This window comes from Oncorhynchus keta, chromosome 12 (assembly GCF_023373465.1).
Source record: "Oncorhynchus keta strain PuntledgeMale-10-30-2019 chromosome 12, Oket_V2, whole genome shotgun sequence".
Classification (NCBI taxonomy): Eukaryota; Metazoa; Chordata; class Actinopteri; order Salmoniformes; family Salmonidae; genus Oncorhynchus; species Oncorhynchus keta.
In genome coordinates this window covers 55,307,050-55,328,942 of record NC_068432.1, presented here as the reverse complement: position 1 = coordinate 55,328,942, position 21,893 = coordinate 55,307,050, and the positions used below count along the sequence as shown (strand labels likewise).

General features: G+C 44.8%; 2 protein-coding genes and 1 long non-coding RNA gene across 8 annotated transcripts in view; 1 reads left to right on the top strand and 2 right to left on the bottom strand.

The window, feature by feature from the left end:
- LOC118376690 (YTH domain-containing protein 1-like) overlaps positions 1-11,225 on the bottom strand; it is a 40,394-nt gene extending 29,169 nt beyond the window's left edge. The window contains exons 1-5 of one of the 4 annotated variants that reach the window (XM_052458704.1): positions 11,017-11,225; positions 6,384-6,485; positions 5,648-6,054; positions 3,988-4,294; positions 1,042-1,181 (exon numbers count right to left, since the gene is read on the bottom strand). In XM_052458704.1, coding sequence (XP_052314664.1) covers positions 1,042-1,181; positions 3,988-4,294; positions 5,648-6,054; positions 6,384-6,485; positions 11,017-11,044 — 984 coding nt within the window. In that variant the 5' untranslated portion in view covers positions 11,045-11,225. Of the gene's footprint in view, positions 1-1,041; positions 1,182-3,987; positions 4,298-5,647; positions 6,055-6,383; positions 6,486-11,016 lie in introns of all 4 variants that reach the window. The other 3 variants (XM_052458703.1, XM_052458706.1, XM_052458705.1) reach the window with 3 other exon arrangements.
- Positions 11,226-17,808: 6,583 nt separating this feature from the next.
- Positions 17,809-21,893, bottom strand: part of ugt2a5 (UDP glucuronosyltransferase 2 family, polypeptide A5) — a 15,950-nt gene continuing 11,865 nt past the window's right edge. For both annotated transcript variants that reach the window (XM_052458709.1, XM_052458708.1), the window contains exon 6: positions 17,809-19,244. In XM_052458709.1, the coding sequence (XP_052314669.1) occupies positions 18,974-19,244 (271 nt within the window). In that variant the 3' untranslated portion in view covers positions 17,809-18,973. The remainder of the gene's footprint in view (positions 19,245-21,893) is intronic.
- Positions 19,254-21,616, top strand: LOC127906488 (uncharacterized). Of its 2 annotated transcripts, none has more exons than XR_008061605.1 (3): positions 19,254-20,707; positions 20,824-20,939; positions 21,056-21,616. It is a non-coding gene; the product is annotated as an uncharacterized LOC127906488 (long non-coding RNA). The 2 variants fall into 2 exon arrangements; XR_008061606.1 differs by having other exon boundaries at positions 20,824-21,026; positions 21,085-21,616.

Sequence of the window (21,893 nt, the reverse complement as noted above, 5' to 3'; positions counted from 1 at the left end):
GCTTGTATTCAACATGGTCAAACATTTTCATGCCAACTTTTACTCGGTACATTTTCTGCAGTTGAAAAGGGATTTGACAGTGTTTTGTACAGTCTTCCTAAGAGACTATGGTTACGTCCGCGACGCCCCCCGACCTCCCCCCAGACGCCGCCCGACCTCCCCCAGACGCCGCCCGACCTCCCCCAGACGCCGCCCGACCTCCCCCCAGACGCCGCCCGACCTCCCCCCAGACGCCGCCCGACCTCCCCATGACACCACCCGACCTCCCCATGACACCACCCGACCTCCCCATGACACCAGCCGACCTCCCCATGACACCACCCGACCTCCCCATGACACCACCCGACCTCCCCCAGACGCCACCCGACCTCCCCCAGACGCCACCCGACCTCCCCATGACACCACCCGACCTCCCCATGACACCACCCGACCTCCCCATGACACCACCCGACCTCCCCATGACACCACCCGACCTCCCCATGACACCACCCGACCTCCCCATGACACCACCCGACCTCCCCATGACACCACCCGACCTCCCCCGACACCACCGTATTCACTATATGGATGCACTACTTTTAACCACGGCAATACCTTCGGTCACAAGCAGCGCACTACGTAGGGAGTACGGTGCCATGTGGTACGTAGCTTCTGAGTTAAAGGGATACTGTGAAAACCAACCAAGGCCCCTGTTCTACTTATAGCATTCTATAGTGCACACAGACATACAAAGGCCGTAGTCGTTTCACGAGCCAATGCTAACTAGTGCTAGCGCAACGACTGGAAGTCTATAGATACGGTAACGTCGCTAACTTCTTTTATACTGCACACAGAGACATACAAAGGCCGTAGTCGTTTCACGAGCCAATGCTAACTAGCGCTAGCGCATCGACTGAAAGTCTATAGATACGGTAACGTCGCTAACTTCTTTTATACTGCACACAGAGACATGGAAATGGTATCCACAAGTTCATCTGACTCCGGGGAAGTAGAACACTGGTATATATGTGGCCAGAATTTCCCAGCATCCCTATAAGATACCTTGGCCTTGGCCAGGGACACGTTCTCGTGGTTGTTGCTCTTGATCATGAAGAAGCGGGCGTCTCGTATGACGTACTTCAGCTTGCTGTTCTGGTTCTTGCGGACAGACGACGACAGTTTCTCATGCGTTTTCTCAGAACCTGGAGAACAACACAGTATAACTTACTCCTGGCACATGGCACAGCTGCAACAAAAACACTCAGAACAAGAGAAAGATCGATACATTGATTCTTCAGCAATGAAAGACAAAATGGCCAGTGTGCTTTAAGGATATAACAACACACAGATAAGCATCGTTTGAGGCGCTAGTGCATCAGTCCGCGGGGGCCCAGACCGATCCAAAAGGTTGCATCGCTAATAAAACCGATTCCAGTGTTATGAATCGACAGTTGACTAATGGTTTTCAGCCTTATTCCTCTCATCTGTTGTGACTGAATTCATGAGTCTCCTTCAGCCTTATTCCTCTCATCTGTTGTGACTGAATTCATGAGTCTCCTTCAGCCTTATTCCTCTCATCTGTTGTGACTGAATTCATGAGTCTCCTTCAGCCTTATTCCTCTCATCTGTTGTGACTGAATTCATGAGTCTCCCTTCAGCCTTATTCCTCTCATCTGTTGTGACTGAATTCATGAGTCTCCTTCAGCCTTATTCCTCTCATCTGTTGTGACTGAATTCATGAGTCTCCTTCAGCCTTATCAAACTTGTCTGCATGTAACTGAGTCTCCTTCATCCTTATCAAACTTGTCTGCATGTAACAGAGTCTCCCTCAGCCTTATCAAACTTGTCTGCATGTAACTGAGTCTCCTTCATCCTTATCAAACTTGTCTGCATGTAACAGAGTCTCCCTCAGCCTTATCAAACTTGTCTGCATGTAACTGAGTCTCCCTCAGCCTTATCAAACTTGTCTGCATGTAACTGAGTCTCCCTCAGCCTTATCAAACTTGTCTGCATGTAACTGAGTCTCCCTCAGCCTTATCAAACTTGTCTGCATGTAACTGAGTCTCCCTCAGCCTTATCAAACTTGTCTGCATGTAACTGAGTCTCCCTCAGCCTTATCAAACTTGTCTGCATGTAACTGAGTCTCCCTCAGCCTTATCAAACTTGTCTGCATGTAACCGAGTCTCCCTCAGCCTTATCAAACTTGTCTGCATGTAACTGAGTCTCCCTCAGCCTTATCAAACTTGTCTGCATGTAACAGAGTCTCCTCAGCCTTATCAAACTTGTCTGCATGTAACAGAGTCTCCCTCAGCCTTATCAAACTTGTCTGCATGTAACTGAGTCTCCTCAGCCTTATCAAACTTGTCTGCATGTAACTGAGTCTCCCTCAGCCTTATCAAACTTGTCTGCATGTAACTGAGTCTCCTTCATCCTTATCAAACTTGTCTGCATGTAACTGAGTCTCCCTCAGCCTTATCAAACTTGTCTGCATGTAACAGAGTCTCCCTCAGCCTTATCAAACTTGTCTGCATGTAACAGAGTCTCCCTCAGCCTTATCAAACTTGTCTGCATGTAACAGAGTCTCCCTCAGCCTTATCAAACTTGTCTGCATGTAACTGAGTCTCCCTCAGCCTTATCAAACTTGTCTGCATGTAACTGAGTCTCCTTCATCCTTATCAAACTTGTCTGCATGTAACTGAGTCTCCCTCAGCCTTATCAAACTTGTCTGCATGTAACCGAGTCTCCCTCAGCCTTATCAAACTTGTCTGCATGTAACAGAGTCTCCCTCAGCCTTATCAAACTTGTCTGCATGTAACTGAGTCTCCTTCATCCTTATCAAACTTGTCTGCATGTAACAGAGTCTCCCTCAGCCTTATCAAACTTGTCTGCATGTAACTGAGTCTCCCTCAGCCTTATCAAACTTGTCTGCATGTAACTGAGTCTCCCTCAGCCTTATCAAACTTGTCTGCATGTAACAGAGTCTCCCTCAGCCTTATCAAACTTGTCTGCATGTAACAGAGTCTCCCTCAGCCTTATCAAACTTGTCTGCATGTAACTGAGTCTCCCTCAGCCTTATCAAACTTGTCTGCATGTAACTGAGTCTCCCTCAGCCTTATCAAACTTGTCTGCATGTAACTGAGTCTCCCTCAGCCTTATCAAACTTGTCTGCATGTAACTGAGTCTCCCTCAGCCTTATCAAACTTGTCTGCATGTAACTGAGTCTCCCTCAGCCTTATCAAACTTGTCTGCATGTAACTGAGTCTCCCTCAGCCTTATCAAACTTGTCTGCATGTAACTGAGTCTCCCTCAGCCTTATCAAACTTGTCTGCATGTAACTGAGTCTCCCTCAGCCTTATCAAACTTGTCTGCATGTAACTGAGTCTGACACGGACCTATAAGTCATATAACTGTCCTACCAGTGCGGGAGACGGAGCTGCCGAGGCCAACGAGAGGTAGACCGAGAGGTAGACCTACCCTATTCCCTATTCTAATATCGGTAGGCTACATCTGCATGGGAAATGATAGGCGTTATTCATTGAGGGACAACCAGTATCATTTGCTGGAAATGTAAGAGAGTTTTCTTTAACAGGCAGAGCGGTGTAGGTTACCGGAGTGGACAACTCACATCTAACTGCTGACTGGGGCTTTTCCATTAACAGGTTCACCATACTAAATATGGTTTTGGTAGTTCTGGTTTAAAAAAAGTCAGGGCATTGAGTCATTTTTACATCAGAAGTGTAAAAGGTGTTATTTCAGAATTTTCATAAAGCCTAAGAGTGTCCCAATAATCTCTTCTTCCTGAAATGTACACTTGTTCACGACTTCATACAAAATGTATCAACCATTGAATTGGTGTAAGCAAATAGACTAGAGGGGAGTTCCCACCACTTTCTTATTCCAGTCATTTCCTTCTTAATCCATGAAGGGAAGTGAACAAGTGCACACTTGGGAAGAGGGACAGATAAATTGGAACATAGCCCACGTGAATGTTGAGCAGGTGTGTTTTACCTGAAGCCTCCGAGGCAGAGCCGGAGAGAACAGACTCCCCCTCAGAGAAGGACACAGACTGGGAGTCGCTGACTTCACTGCGAATGTCGTAATCATTTGGAGCATTCTTGGCTCTCTGATCCACTTCCTGCACCTCATATTCTTCCTCCTCGCCCTCCTCTTCATCGTCTTCTCCCTCCTCATCCACGTTGGATCGGTGTCCCTCGGAGGACTCGGCCGTGCTGCCCGTCTCCTGGTCTGATGCCCCCTCTTCTTCTGTTGCTTCCTTAGAGGGGCTGACCCTGCCCTCCTCGCTGGGAGGACTCTGCTTCTAGACAACAGAACAGATGGACATCAGTAACCTAACCCTCAGTCTCTACAGAACAGATGGACTAGTGTTGCATGGTATACCAAAGCTTTTCTTTCTTCTCGATACTAGAACATTAAAAACGGTTCAGTACTCAAATTTTTGTACTCATGTCAAAATGTGTCTCACGTCGACTCCTCTCTCATTCTGACTCTAGTCTGTCCCGAGGAACCACTGGGAGCCTGTCCCGAGGAACCACTGGGAGCCTGTCCCGAGGAACCACTGGGAGCCTGTCCCGAGGAACCACTGGGAGCCTGTCCCGAGGAACCACTGGGAGCCTGTCCCGAGGAACCACTGGGAGCCTGTACTGTATCATGTTAGCGCCACTCATGTTATGAAGTTAACACATTTGAATAACGCAACACGGCATCTAGAAATGTTGAATCTGTTAAATCACTGTTCGCAAAACAATGTTAATTACAGACTAAAACACTTTGAAATGTGAGAAGATGCCGGTAGCGTCCAAATTTCCTATAGGCCTAAAATATGTGACAATGTTACATACAAGGACATAACATTTCAAATTATTAATTTAATAAAAACTAACTTTTCAATTTAGCCTTTTGTTTTTATGATGAGCACCCCATAAAAAAACAACTGGTAGCTGACTGGTAGCCTACACGTGTGTAGCCTGTTGGTTATGTTGGCCAATCAAAGCGGCTCAATGTGTAGCAAGTGGAGTGAGAGTTCACTAATGCAAGATGGAGTAAAATTACGGAATTTAAAGCTAGCGACATAACAAGTACATTAGTGTGTCTAGTTTGAGAAACAGACGTCTCACAAGTCCTCAACTGGCAGCTTCATTAAATAGTACCCTCAAAACACCAGTCTCAACGTCAACAGTGAAGAGGCGACTCCGGGATGCTGGCCTTCTAGCCAGAGTTCCTCTGTCCAGTGTCTGTGTTCTTTTGCCCATCTTAATATTTTATTTTTATTGGCCAGTCTGAAATATGGCTCTTTTCTTTGAAACTCTGCCTAGAAGGCCATCGTCCCCGAGCATCTTGCTTTTTCATTGTAAGCTCATATACTTGTGGCTCCCGGCCAAATAGTGTTGAACTTCCGTGGTCACCGGATGAAAATGAAGCCATATTTACTACTTGATTTTGGGACAGAAACAATGTGTGGCTTGGATTAAGTTAAATACTCTGCGCTGTTCAATGGCTACCCTGGAAGGTTTTCACTTGTGGACAGTAGGTGAGTGCCAATATCTACCAGGTAGAAACAATTCATGCCCACCAGGATCAGAATTGAACAGCCCTGCAGCTATGCTAAAGTAATTTGCCCCCCCATAATCCTTGGTAAAGCAGCTCCTACCTCGGTGGTGAGCTCAGGCATGATCCTGTGTCTGTCTGGCTCTCTCCTGCGGCCCAGGGGCTTGTCAGGGTGGGCTGCTTTGGGAGGCTCCCCTCTCTGCGCCCCACCATCTCTCATAGGATGGGTCTTCCTGCTGCCCAGGGGCTTGTCAGGGTGGGCTGCTTTGGGAGGCTCCCCTCTCTGCGCCCCACCATCTCTTATAGGATGGGTCTTCCTGTCCTCATAGTAACTATCAGTATCGTACTCGGAGGGGTGCCGTCCCCTCCTGGAGCTGACTGGCTTCTTGCCGCTGGCCCCAGCCGAGGGGGCTGATCTCTGATTAGTAGCCTGTCTGGCGGTGGTGTGAGCCGTGGGTCGCAGACGCTTCAGAACGTGGTTATCCCCTCGGTTGTTCTTCCTCTTAGACCCTGGAGGGCGGGAAAAGTCATTCATCTTCAAATATTAAAAAAGGTCAACATCTAACCTGGTCTGTTTAGTGCTCTTGGGTCTATTTGGGATTCGATGCTGAATTCAATAAAAGCTAAAAGTAGTAAGAAGCATCAGGTTTTTTATTTTACGTGTGCACCCTCATTCAACCATACGTTTGTGCTCTTGCCAGCGTCATTACAAAGCGGAATGATTACCATGAGTGGATTTAGCATTGACGGCACAAACAGACTCGGGCCAATAACCAATATAGGCTTTTTAAATCTGCCAATTCTCAGAACTGTGTTGTTAGACAAAAAAAAAAAGGTACCTTTTTTCTGGTTGACGTGCTGTTCACTCTCAGGGTTATAGAGCTCGTCATCCTGGTCAGGGGCCTCGGTGAGGATGTCATCCAGCACGTTGAGCTCTCCGTCTGGGACGACAGATTCAACCACACTATGTTTAATAGAAAATCTACTACATTTGATCAAGGCCCATGGAGCTCTGGTCAGAACTAGTGCACTATGTAGAGCAGGGCTGCCCATTCCAGGTCCTGTAGGGCCGAAACACTTCTGGTTTTCATCCTCGCTTTCTAAAACCAGGGACTAATTCAGACCTGGGGCACCGGGTGAATGCAATTAACTAAATCAAATCCAATTTTATTTGTCACATACACATAGTTAGCAGATGTTGATGCGAGTGTAGCGAAATGCTTGTGCTTCTACTAGTAGAAAGAAAGAAAAAAAAAACAGGAGGACCTGGATTGGGCAGCCCAGATTACGGGAACAGGATGCTATTTGAGACGTAGCATTAGTGGTTTATAATTAGTAGTATTAGTGTGTGCTCAACAGAGTTAAGCACCTATGGCCTAGTGAGCTGATGTTTGGACTGGCCTTCTTGCCTGCGTACAGGGCTAATCAATGGTTTTTAGATATTATTATCATCATCATCATACTAGATTGCGCCACAGGAGACAAGTCATCCAAGCCTCTGGTCTCAGCTAGAGCTAGGGGGTGCACGACTCAGAACAATCGAGTTGCACAGTTCTGCTTGATCTCGTTAAGCTAACTTTAGCTAGCTAATGAGACGAGATTGGTTCTGTTAACCATCTCTGTAGCTAAGTTAGTTAGCTAACTAATAACTGAATAGCTAGCTATGGCCAGAGGGTAAAAACAAAAAAACATATATAACCAAATTGGGATGTACGATATATCGGTGAACATATGGTATCGGCCGATTATTAGCTAAAAATACCAACATCACCGATGTCTAGTTTAACGCCCAATGTACAAAACCGATGCCAAAGCTGACGTGCAGACCTATATAACGAAGGTACATGTCGTAATGACGCCACGTAAAATGTAGCGCGACACGTGCAAACACAGCATTCCTAACCTGGCCCACAATGTCTGCTGTGTGGATCGAGCAGACAACAAGTCCAGCAGTCATTTGAAAGGGTAAGAAACATTTCAGCAAGATAACTCAAAAGGCAAAATCCATTAACGCCAAGAAAATGGAATTCATTGCCCTTGACAATCAACCGTTCTCTGTCGAGGGTGATGTTGGCCTTCGCCGACTGGTCGCGTACCGGTACACACTACCAAGTGCGCTATTTTTCAGATGTTGCCCTACCGGAGTTACACAGTAATAGCGTCACTGCAAGTGGAATTTGCGGTTTGCCTTCAAAATAAAAGAAAGTCATTGACAGTGATGCAAAAGAATAAATAGTAGAATTATGTCATACTTTTATTTTGAAGGCTAACTGCAAAGACCACTTGTGGGTAATCCTTATCGTGGCTAGCTTCACAGATGGGTCCGACCACCGTTAATCAAATAAGAACTGTCTTATAAACTAGGCAAGTCAGTTAAAGAACAAATTCTTATTTACAATGATGGCCCGGATGACGCTGGGCCAATTGTGCGCTGCCCTATGGGACTCCCAATCCCGACCGGATGTAATACAGCCTGGATTCGAACCAGGGGCTGTAGTGACGCCTCTTGAACTGAGATGCAGTGCATTAGACCGCTGCGTCCATGTGTGTGTGTTAACTATTTAACTGTCCTAGAATGTTTAAAAGGCTGCTAAAATGTTTAATATCGGTATTGTGTTTTTTTTGGCAAGGAAAATATTGGATATCGGCCAAAACTGTGATATTGCTGCATCACTAATAACTAACCCAGACAGTTCATTGACATTGTTTTCAATGTCTTCTCTGTGCACATTAACTCAAATAGCCCCTGCACTCTTTATAAAAACACTTTAGCTTTTAAACTTTAGCTAAGGGTCACGTTCACAAAACAGTGGGTTAACTGCCTTGTTCAGGGGCAGAACGACAGATTTGTACCTTGTCGGCTCGGGGATTCGACCTTGCAACCTTTTGGTTACTAGTCCAACGATCTAACCACTAGGCTACACTGCCGTTGAATTGCGACTCCACTGTCTTTGTACTGACATTTTGGCTGTTTGATTGCCTTACAAAAATGTTAGTTATTTCCTGTGTATTCGATCATATTCCCAGTCACCTTGCCATGGTTAAATGCAGTGGTTAACGCTTTCAGTTTTGCGCGAATGCTGCCATCTATCCACGGTTTCAAATTATTTGTATTACATTTTTCCATTTAAAATGTAACCTTTATTTAACTAGACTTGTCAGTGAAGAAGTTGTTCTTATTTACAATGAAGGTCTACACCGACCAAACCCGGACGACCCTCGGCCAACGTTTTCCTCAAATTTGCTTTGTTAAAACCTCCAGCTACAATAAATGCAGCCTCATGCTGTGATTTCTAAACCTTAAACCCCGACCTGGTCTAGAAGGGTGAAATTGCGGCCTGCATTTCTAGGGCGTTCCTGCATGTGGGCAACAGTAGGAGCGGGGGCGACAACAGTAGCTAGCTGGCTGTGCACCGGTAGACAGCGTCCTTCATCCCCACCTGTCTAGTACTGCTTTCCCGCAGTTATGTTAATGACAGCAAGGGCAGGTGGGAGCTTAGGACACTGTGTGCTAGCTTAGCCAGCTAGTCCGGTACACAGAGCAGACATGACCAAATCTGTGTCGACACTGTTAGCTAACAAGCATGCTAGCTAACATAGGGTGTCCTTAACTAGCAACTAACACACAGTGTTGTGCTCGTGGGAGGCGGGGGTGACGGGCAGACAGTGTCCTTCACCCCCGCCCGTCAGGCAACGTTTTCCTATAGCTCTGTTGACAGGGGTGATGGGGGGTTGCTCGTGCAGGAACCAATGGGGTGCTTGAGGGGAGGAAGTTCACACATTTTAGTAATTTAGCGAACGCTCTCATCAAGAGCAACATACAGTAGTGAGTGCATACATTTTCGCATTCGAACCAATGGGATAGTCGAGGGGGTGTTACTGAAGGAACCAATGGGATAGTCGAGGGGGGTGTTACTGAAGGAACCAATGGGATAGGCGAGGGGGGTGTTACTGAAGGAACCAATGGGATAGGAGAGGGGGGTGTTACTGAAGCAACCAATGGGATAGGAGAGGGGGGTGTTACTGAAGCAACCAATGGGATAGGAGAGGGGGGTGTTACTGAAGGAACCAATGGGATAGGCGAGGGGGGTGTTAATGAAGCAACCAATGGGATAGGCGAGGGGGGTGTTACTGAAGGAACCAACCAATGGGATAGGCGAGGGGGGTGTTAATGAAGGAACCAATGGGATAGGCGAGGGGGGTGTTAATGAAGCAACCAATGGGATAGTCGAGGGGGGTGTTACTGAAGGAACCAATGGGATAGGAGAGGGGGGTGTTACTGAAGCAACCAATGGGATAGGAGAGGGGGGTGTTACTGAAGGAACCAATGGGATAGGCGAGGGGGGTGTTAATGAAGCAACCAATGGGATAGGCGAGGGGGGTGTTACTGAAGGAACCAACCAATGGGATAGGCGAGGGGGGTGTTAATGAAGGAACCAATGGGATAGGCGAGGGGGGTGTTAATGAAGGAACCAACCAATGGGATAGGCGAGGGGGGTGTTAATGAAGCAACCAATGGGATAGTCGAGGGGGGTGTTACTGAAGGAACCAATGGGATAGGCGAGGGGGTGTTACTGAAGGAACCAACCAATGGGATAGTCGAGGGGGGTGTTAATGAAGCAACCAATGGGATAGGCGAGGGGGGTGTTAATGAAGCAACCAATGGGATAGGCGAGGGGGTGTTAATGAAGCAACCAATGGGATAGGCGAGGGGGGTGTTAATGAAGGAACCAATGGGATAGGCGAGGGGGTGTTACTGAAGGAACCAATGGGATAGGCGAGGGGGCCCAGAATTGCACATTGTTTGCCCTGGTCTGTTTGGCCAGCGTTCCCGGTAGTCTCGCACATCTGGTTTTTAGAAACTGTGGTGCTGGTTTCTTTGCTAATTAACTAAAACAGTAAGACTAGTATCGAGTAACCAAATGAGTATTATAACTCGTTAACTTGCTATCGAAACGTGGTAACGTTAACCTGGCTTTGTGTAAATTAATATTAGCATATTTAAATGAACTCACTGACTGGCCATTCCAAAAAGCCAGTTGGGAGAAACTCGCGTCGTTGACAAAACTTCATTCATTACTGACTTCATTGTCCCCAATGGGGGAATGTTGTTGCAGTATCATGTACACGTTTAAAGTGGCGTTTAAATACAAAACAAAAATGGACAATAAGACTTCTATAACAGTTACACACACACACATATATATATATGTTTTGATTTAAAGACGAGCCTGCTGGCCTTAATGAGTTTATAGGAAGATTATCCCGAGCTATTTAGGAGGGATATCACACCTGGCACAAAGGATGGTTAGAAACACAGCCAGAGAGATGTATATAATGCTGCTCAGGTCTCCGCCCTAACACTGGGAGTCATCCTAGAGTCGGGAAGGCTAGGGGACAAGTGTAGGTCCAAAAAAATAAGCCCATAGAAAATAATAAACCCATAAACTACTGTGATTAACGTTTACGTACCTTTCTCATCTCGTTTGTCGACCGCCATCTTCCGCCCCTTTTCCCTGCTTTCCGCTAACCTTTAGAGGACTCGTTTTTACCTTCGCTAACGGGTGACCCGATAGTTAACTAAATACTTATTTAGCAAAAAAAATGTGTTAAAATGATGCCCCCCCCCCTCCTCCTCCTCCTCCACTTCAATGTTTACTAGAAGTGGGTCTCATCGTAGCTACTGAAATGGCGGATCCCTCCTTTATCTTCGTGTTCATTTCCGGTTGACTCGACCCCCGTGTTGCGTATTGCTGCCTTTCGCAGGTCGGAGTGCAGATTGCACATTTCTAACAACAAAAAAAGGAGGAGGCATTTAAATTGCACCGCGATCTTTATTTTATTTATTTTACTAGGCAAGTCAGTTAAGAACAAATTCTTATTTTCAATGACGGCCTGGGTTAACTGCCTGTTCAGGGGCAGAACAACAGATTTGTACCTTGTCAGCTCGGGGGTTTGAACTTGCAACCTTCCGGTTACTAGTCCAACGCTCTAACCCTACACCCATCCCACTACTTTGGCCCTCTAGATGATAGATACTACACCAGGCCGTTGGATTGGAAAGGTGGACCCCCTTCTCTCAAAACTCCATGTAGATCTCCTGAACTAATTTATCCCACCTTTATTTAACCAGGGAGGCTAGTTGAGAACACCTTTATTTAACCAGGTAGGCTAGTTGAGAACACCTTTATTTAACCAGGTAGGCTAGTTGAGAACACCTTTATTTAACCAGGTAGGCCAGTTGAGAACACCTTTATTTAACCAGGTAGGCTAGTTGAGAACACCTTTATTTAACCAGGTAGGCTAGTTGAGAACAAGTTCTCATTTGCAACTGCAACCTTTTTTCAACTTGCACGCACCCTGTGAAGGTGAAATAAACACATGCGGCGCTCTGCGCGTGAATCTACACCTTTCTCTCCTGAGTATTCATTACAGTGTTGAAGGTGAAATGGTGCCCGAGGAGTGGAGGAAACGTTTTTGGCGAATTGCGTAAAATTCCCTGTGGTTCTAAATCAAGTTGTTTTGAAGTCTGAAAAATGTCAGAAACATTACATTTCTTGACCCCTGCAGTAGGTCATGTAGCTGTTTGTTACATGCACTATTTACTTTGTGGACTTCAGACAGATGTTGTTCTCTGGTTTTGTAATGAAACAAAGATGTGGTTGAGTTTATTCTACCACTGTGTCTTCTTCTTGTCTCTGCTTTTAGACCTCTATATCACGGTGGCAAGGCATATGAACTAATGTAACAGTATAATAATAATAATAATAATAATAATATATGCCATTTAGCTGACGCTTTTATCCAAAGCGACTTACAGTCATGTGTGCATACATTCTACGTATGGGTGGTCCCGGGAATCGAACCCACTACCCTGGCGTTACAAGCGCCATGCTCTACCAACTGAGCCACAGAAGGACCGTCCGTCCCCTCGCCCATACCCGGGCGCGAACCAGGGACCTTCTGCACACAACGACAACAGTCACCCTCGAAGCATCGTTACCCATCGCTCCACAAAAGCCACGGCCCTTGCAGAGCAAGGGGAACTACTACTTCAAGGTCTCAGAGCAAGTGACGTAAACGATTGAAATGCTATTTAGCGCGCACCACTAACTAAGCTAGCCGTTTCACATCCGTTACACTAACAGGTTAAAGAACAAACAACGCAATTATCACAACGCATCGGTTGTAATATGACTTTAAAAAAATATATATATTTCACCTTTATTTAACCAGGTTGGCTAGTTGAGAACAAGTTCTCATTTACAACTGCCACCTGGTCAAGATAAAGCAAAGCAGTGCGACACAAACAACAACAACAGAGTTACACATGGAGTAAAACAAACATACAGTCAATAATACAGTATACTTGGCTTCCCCACTGATTTTACTCACGCACCGCTACAGCATTCAACATAACATGGCTATAAACACACGGTGTACCAGTACTGAGTCAATGTGGCGTAGCAGTCAGACGTCTTTTTGTCCTCGTTGTGTCCGTGTATATATATGTTTATATCTTTTATCTTCCAATATCTTTTTAATATTTTTCCTAAACCTCAACTTCAATATACTCTCCTGCAACCCGCCTCACCCAATGTGGTGTGGATCTGCTATTTTCTAAAGTATTTTTCTTTATGAAATCCCCCAACAGAAGCTAGCCAGCTAACTAGCTACTAGCTAGTAGTCAGCTAACCACTGCTAGCAGTCAGCAGCTAACCTCTAGCTCAGAGAATCTCTTGCCAGTTTGCGTAACGCCATTCAAACCAGAACACACCGGACTTATTTGCTCTCCATATCCCCAGATTCCTCCCGCAAGCTCTGAACCTCTTTACCTGGATCATCGCAGCTAGCTAGCTGCTATCCGACTGGCTACTCCTGGCTAACGTCGCTGTCCTGAAGCAAGCACCAATTAGCCTGGAGCTAGCCCATGCTAGGCCCATCTCCCGGCTAGCTGAAGAGGTCCATAAGCCACTCCTTGGGCTTCAATACCTATTTTGCCAATTGGCCTGGACCCCTTTTACTACACGGAGCCCTGCTAATCCATCATGACTGGACTACCGACGTAATCGAGGGTTCTTTTTCCAACAGGCCCCTCCGTTGCGACGTCCCCTGAATGCCCATTTGCTAACCTGCTATCCGCGGCCCGCTAGCGGTCTAGAGCATATCAGACTGTTAGCTGAATAGGTCCATCGGCCAATTTCTTGGGCCACTATACCTATTTTGCCAATTGGACTGGGCACCTTTACTACACGGAACCCTACTAATCCATCACGGCTGGTCTGCCGACGGAACCGCACGAGAAGGCTATGTGTAACGGATGTGAAACGGCTAGCTTAGTTAGTGGTGCGCGCTAAATAGTGTTTCAATCGGTGACGTCACTTGCTCTGAGACCTTGAAGTAGTGGTTCCCCTTTGCTCTGCAAGGGTCGCGGCTTTTGTGGAGCGATGGGTAACGATGCTTCGAGGGGTGACTGTTGTTGATGTGTGCAGAGGGTCCCTGGTTCGTGCCCGGGTATGGGCGAGGGGACTGTCTAAATTTATACTGTTACATACGCACGAGGAGGCTACAACAGACTTCTTCCGTTACGACGTCCCTCTAAGGCCCTTCAGCTAGCTTGCTAGCCCCGGCCCGCTAGCTGTCTGAATCGCCGTGTCTCCAGCCAGCTTAACTACTCACTGGACCCCTATGATCACTTGGCTACACATGCCTCTCCTTAATGTCAATATGCCTTGTCCATTGCTGTTCTAGTTAGTGATTATTGTCTTATTTCACTGTAGAGCCCCTAGCCCTGCTCAATATGCCTTAGCTAACCCTTCAGTTCCACCTCCCACACATGCGTTGACATCACCTGGTTTCAATGATGTTTCAAGAGACAGTATCTCTCTCATCGTCACTTTATGCCTAGGTTTACCTCCACTGTATTCACATCCTACCATACCTTTGTCTGTACATTATGCCTTGAATCTATTCTATCGGGCCCAGAAACCTGCTCCTTTTACTCTCTGTTTCCGAACGTACTAGACAACCAGTTCTTATAGCCTTTAGCCGTACCCTTATCCTACTCCTCCTCTGTTCCTCTGGTGGTGTAGCGGTCAATCCAGGCCTTGCAGTGCCTAGCTCCACTCCCATTCCCCAGGTGCTCTCATTTGTTGACTTCTGTAACCGTAAAAGCCTGTTTTGAGCCTCACCTGTTTACCTAAACCATTTTTTTTTTAAATAAAGTACCAATCAATTTGGACACACCTACTCATTCAAAACTTTTGCCTGGTACCGTATCAGTTTGCAAACAATGGAATTTTATTTTTTATTTTTTATAAAGCCACATACAAACATGGTCTCCTTCTTGAGTAAGGCAGCTTCAAAATGCAGGTGTTTCAGCCTAGCTAAGTGCTTTCTGTGGTTGAGGGGCAGCCAGCGGACTATACAGAGCGTTGCCGTTGGTAATCATCTCTCGTTGCGCTGTGATTGGCTCAGTGTTCTGTCACTCATGGAGACACCACGTCACTGGAGAATCTACAGGGAGAGCTAGACCGTTGAAGCCGTCTTGGGTGCTGCCATAGATTTACATTATAAGTGCCCATCCAAGAAGGTTCAAGGTCATTGGCCACAGATAAAATGACCTCAAATCACGTTATAGCAACCGTAGCTTTTGTTTGGACTGATCATGCTACTTTCAAAATCTTAGCTAGCAAGCTAGACAAACAGTCATCGTCATGAACCACGTCCACAATCTACGGGCAAATCCTTTTCAATCCCATGAAGATAAATTATAGATACAAGGTATCGGTTCTCATCGGACATTGGACAAGTTGGAAATCGCAAATGAGTGGTTTGGAACGAATCAGTGGCTAACTGCAAGCGTTTCAAAGCAATCACTATTTTGGAGAGGGTTTGTGGTCCAAATCTGGATTTAAGGCTTTAAAACATCTGCCTTAAATGGTCTCTTTTCCAAGCTTAAAAAGGATCAGCATTCACTAGCAACACCATAGGCCAGAAAAGGTTGAATGCATTGACCATGCTGTCAATCCATGACTTCTGCCGCGTTCAAGACAACTGGGAACTCGGTAAAAAAAACGAGCTCCGACTGGGAAAAGATGTTTTGAACGGTCCTCCGATTTGGAGCTGTGAACTCGGGGCTCTTTCTTCCGACCTGATGATCATTGATGCCACGATTTGACCTTGCTTTTTTCTGAGTTCCTGAGTTTCTGAGTGGTCTTGAAAGCATGATGTTTTTACATTTTTTTTTATTTTTATTTCACCTTTATTTAACCAGGCAAGTACACATTCTTATTTTCAATGACAGCCTGGGAACAGTGGGTTAACTGCCTGTTCAGGGGCAGAACGACAGATTTGTACCTTGTCAGGTCGGGGGTTTGAACTCGCAACCTTCCGGTTACTAGTACAACGCTCTAACCACTAGGCTACGCTGCCACGCAACCTTTCTGTTCAATTGAGCACAGTACAACCATCGTGATAGGCTTAACGCTTCTTTCTCTCTCTCTATATGTGGTAACTTAAAGAGTAAAGTTAAGGCAACATTTTGCTGAATTTATCTGAACTAACATCTACCTGAAATTCTGTCGCTGTCCATTTTGAAAGTGCTGAATGAAGGCCTTTCTCATCGCAGCTCGTTTGCTTGAACTTGTTTATACTAAGAACAAACATTATGAATTTACTGAACATGAATGTAATAATGTTTGTGTATGGTTCAAAAGTCTAAACTCGTGTCGGCGTTCGTTATTATTGAAGGACAATGCTGTTCTTATCGAGTTTACACAAATCTACAAGGAGTAGAAACCACATTTGTTTAATCAAGTCAGCCATATCAGCTATGGTTTTAAAAAGTCAGTAAACATTTACATTTACATTTAAGTCATTTAGCAGACGCTCTTATCCAGAGCGACTTACAAATTGGTGCATTCACCTTATGACATCCAGTGGAACAGCCACTTTACAATAGTGCATCTAAATCTTTTAAGGGGGGGGGGGGGTGAGAAGGATTACTTACCCTATCCTAGGTATTCCTTAAAGAGGTGGGGTTTCAGGTGTCTCCGGAAGGTGGTGATTGACTCCGCTGTCCTGGCGTCGTGAGGGAGTTTGTTCCACCATTGGGGGGCCAGAGCAGCGAACAGTTTTGACTGGGCTGAGCGGGAACTGTACTTCCTCAGTGGTAGGGAGGCGAGCAGGCCAGAGGTGGATGAACGCAGTGCCCTTGTTTGGGTGTAGGGCCTGATCAGAGCCTGGAGGTACTGAGGTGCCGTTCCCCTCACAGCTCCGTAGGCAAGCATATCACGGAGTAACTAATCAGCTGGACACCAAATGCACATACAACAAGTGCATAATTATTGAAGAACCAAGTTAATGTCATTATCAATTTAGGTTGTAAGTATCAAGGTATGGTGACTTTTTAGGTCAGAAGCATTTGATTTTGCAATTCCACATATAATTTAGAATTTGTGTGTCTGTTGAGGTTTCGTTCCTCACATCCGTGTCAATCATTGGTTCATTGGTGAAATTAGCATTATGACGTCTTTAATTAAATCATTCAAAAACCTTTATTAATGCAATTGCAGACAGAATTTGACAAACGGGAACATGGCACGCATGTTTCTGAGTAAGTTCTGCCTCATACTAAAGGTCACGAGTTGTTTTATGAAACCGAAGTCCCGCCTTCGTGATGTCACTGCCTACGCCATTACCTTTTTACTCCGGAGACCAAAACCCTGCATCCATGGCGATACAAACATAGAGTTTCAGTGTTTATCTAAAAGCTAGGCAATAAATGTCCCCCTCCCCAAAGTTGATTTATTGCGGAACGTCTGAGTAGTCTCTTATCTCCCACACTCCTCTGCAGAGTTCTGTCTCAGTCACACATTGAGTGAGTGAATGCGAAAACAACTGTGGAACAATTCTAAACCTCTATAATGAATATATATATAATGAATATATATATATATATATATATATTGTTAGTCTAGGACCCTATTAATATAACATAAGCACAATCAATTATTCTAATACATCAAACATTTGTACAGCCCCAAATTATGACCGCTAGGTGAATCCTGACATGTCCATAAAAAACTGTTTTCGCCCCATGACATAAGGAGACACGAAATGTTATGTAGCTACACTGGATTTCTGAAATCTCTATACAAAAAAACTGTACGACAACTAGATCCAAGTTCAATGTCTAATTTAACTGATTAATGCTTTTTATATGTTATAATGACAACTTACACTGCTATAAAGGCAAGGACAGAAAGGTAATGCTTTTTATATGTTATAATGACAACTTCCACTGCTATAAATGCAAGGACAGAAAGGTAAATGCTTTTTATATGTTATAATGACATCTTACACTGCTATAAATGCAAGGACAGAAAGGTAATGCTTTTTATATGTTATAATGACATCTTACACTGCTATAAATGCAAGGACAGAAAGGCAATGCTGTTTATATGTTATAATGACAACTTACACTGCTATAAAGGCAAGGACAGAATTGTAATGCTTTTTATATGTTATAATGACATCTTACACTGCTATAAATGCAAGGACAGAAAGGTCATGCTTTTTATATGTTATAATGACAACTTACACTGCTACAAAGGCAAGGACAGAAATGTAATGCTTTTTATATGTTATAATGACAACTTACACTGCTATAAAGGCAAGGACAGAAAGGTAATGCTTTTTATATGTTATAATGACAACTTACACTGCTATAAATGCAAGGACAGAAAGGTAATGCTTTTTATATGTTATAATGACATCTTACACTGCTATAAATGCAAGGACAGAAAGGTAATGCTTTATATATGTTATAATGACAACTTACACTGCTATAAATGCAAGGACAGAAAGGTAATGCTTTTTATATGTTATAATGACAACGTACACTGCTATAAATGCAAGGACAGAAAGGTAATGCTTTATGGCACATGATTTTGGACAAATCAATCAAGACACCAACCATGATAAAGGGTTAAACATAGGTGTTAAATCACCAAGTACATTTTATTGACTACAGTTAACCCCCCTTATATCTTAATGTAATGACATGAAAACAAAATGGCTGATTATTATAAATGACTTATCAGCAGCTTTAACATGCTGTCCAGTGTAGGAAATCTTCATGGGTACCCTAGTTCATGAAGACCCTTTCGCACTATGATAATGTCACCCATGACGATAATGCTCACTACGATAATGTCACCCACGACAATAATGCCCAATATGATGTCGCCCACGGTGATAATGACCACCACGATAATGCCGCACACGGCGATAATTCACACTACGATAATGTCAACCACAACGATAATGCCCACCACGATAATGTCGCCCATGATGATAACGCCCACTACGATAATGTCTCACCGCGATTGTTTCAGTACATGACATTATTACCAGACCAAGGTAGTCACTCTGTCTTCGGTCTTGCTTTAATTTTCCTGAAGCAGAAAGTACATGTTTTAACTGAGACTATAATGAAGAGTGCCGTTACGGAGAGCAGGGCAGCGGTCACGTCCAGACAGTGGTACTGGTACCAGCTCAGGTTATGGGACTCCACCCTCAGGTGCTTGGCGCCCTTGTTGCGCATCACAAACTCAACCCAGAACACTGCTGTATCCAATGGCTTCATTGGCTGGTCGTGGTGGAGACTGGAAAGCCTCATCACGTTTTCTTTGTACCTGGTGAAAGAGAAAGGGATAGTAGTTATTTTCATCTTATAGTATCCCGTCTGTTTATGCCATCACACCAAACTCTTTGTCACTCATTGTCATATTAAACTTGATCTGGGATCAGGTTTAGTGTCTAAAGCACTCAATACGTTACGGTAATCATTGTTGAAATCGGGGAGTGGACTTTGAATCTGTCTCCGTCTGTTCGTACATACGTACATCAGACAGAAATTGGGGTGAATGATGTGTCTTGACCTAGAGATCCGGCATTTACAAAATTACCCTGATTAGGCCTCAGGGGGGCGCTATAGTAATATCTCTGCTGATCCTACAGCTATTGTATGCAGTAATCATATGCCTATGAACCAGATTTATACTGTTATCACTGAGGCGGTGTGTCCTAGGAGGAAGTCCACTGTGTGCAGCTCACCCTGCACTAAAATAAATAACATGAGCATATCTACTTCTGATAAGCTTCCCAGTAAAAGCAATGAAAACAAGTAAGCAACCCAGAAGAAAAGTGCTCAAAACAGCCCATGTCAACATAAGAAACGAGGTTCATCAAATCAATCATTTGCTATTAACAGATACATCTCTGAAACTCACTTAGATAAAACCCTTGATGATATAAGTGGTAGCAATAAAAGGTTAGAACATCTACAGAAAATACAGAAATGACAAAGGTGGAGGTGCAGTTTATATGCAGAAACACATTCCTGTAAAGATTAGAGAGGATCTCATGTTAAATACTGTTGAAGTAATATGACTACAGATTAATCTGCCTCAAGCACATTCTGGTGGTAAGCTGCTATAGACCACTAAGTGCTAACAGTCAGTATCTGGATAATGTTAAATACTGTTGAAGTAATATGGCTACAGGTTCATCTGCCTCACCAAAGCCCATTCTGGTGGGAAGCTGCTATAGACCACCAATTGCTAACAATCAGTATGCTTGATAGTGTATGTGATATCAACAGAGAGGTATATTTTCTGGGGTGATTTAAATATTGACTGGCTTTCATAATAATAATAATAATAAATGCCATTTAGCTGACGCTTTTATCCAAAGCGACTTACAGTCATGTGTGCATACATTCTACGTATGGGTGGTCCCGGGAATCGAACCAACTACCCTGGCGTTACAAGCGCCATGCTCTACCAACTGAGCCACAGAAGGACCACAGCTGCCCACTCAAGAAAAAGCTTCAAACTGTAACCAGTGCCTGCAGCCTGGTTCAGGTTATCAGTCAACCTACCAGGTTAGTTACAAACAGCACAGGAATGACATCATCAACATGTATTGATCACATCTTTTACTAATGCTGCAGAAATTAGCTTGAAAAGCATCATATCCAGATCCATAGGAGGCAGTGATCACAACATAGTAGGCTTGTCTATGAAAACCAAAGTTCCAAAGGCGGGGCCTAATATAGTGTATCAGAGATCATGAGGCCTAATATAGTGTATCAGAGGTCATGGGGCCTAATATAGTGTATCAGAGATCATGAGGCCTAATATAGTGTATCAGAGGTCATGGGGCCTAATATAGTGTATCAGAGGTCATGGGGCCTAATATAGTGTATCAGAGGTCATGGGGCCTAATATAGTGTATCAGAGGTCATGGGGCCTAATATAGTGTATCAGAGGTCATGGGGCCTAACATAGTGTATCAGAGGTCATGGGGCCTAACATAGTGTATCAGAGGTCATGGGGCCTAACATAGTGTATCAGAGGTCATGGGGCCTAATATAGTGTATCAGAGGTCATGGGGCCTAATATAGTGTATCAGAGGTCATGGTGCGTAATATAGTGTATCAGAGGTCATGGGGCCTAATATAGTGTATCAGAGGTCATGGGGCCTAATATAGTGTATCAGAGGTCATGGGGCCTAATATAGTGTATCAGAGGTCATGGGGCCTAATATAGTGTATCAGAGGTCATGGGGCCTAATATAGTGTATCAGAGGTCATGGGGCGTAATATAGTGTATCAGAGGTCATGGGGCGTAATATAGTATATCAGAGGTCATTACAATCCGTTTTGTAGTGATTCCTATGTTGTTGATGTAAATAATATTTGTTGGTCTGTGGTGTGTAATGAGGAGCAACCAGACGCTGCTGGTCTGTGGTGTGTAATGAGGAGCAACCAGACGCTGCTGGTCTGTAATGAGGAGCAACCAGACGCTGTTGGTCTGTGGTGTGTAATGAGGAGCAACCAGACGCTGCTGGTCTGTGGTGTGTAATGAGGAGCAACCAGACGCTGCTGGTCTGTGGTGTGTAATGAGGAGCAACCAGACGCTGTTGGTCTGTGGTGTGTAATGAGGAGCAACCAGACGCTGCTGGTCTGTGGTGTGTAATGAGGAGCAACCAGACGCTGCTGGTCTGTGGTATGTAATGAGGAGCAACCAGACGCTGCTGGTCTGTAATGAGGAGCAACCAGGCTGCTGGTGTGGTGTGTAATGAGGAGCAACCAGACGCTGCTGGTCTGTGGTGTGTAATGAGGAGCAACCAGACGCTGCTGGTCTGTGAGGAGCAACCAGACGCTGTGGTCTGTGGTGTGTAATGAGGAGCAACCAGACGCTGCTGGTCTGTGGTGTGTAATGAGGAGCAACCAGATGCTGCCAGACGCTGCTGGTCTGTGGTGTGTAATGAGGAGCAAC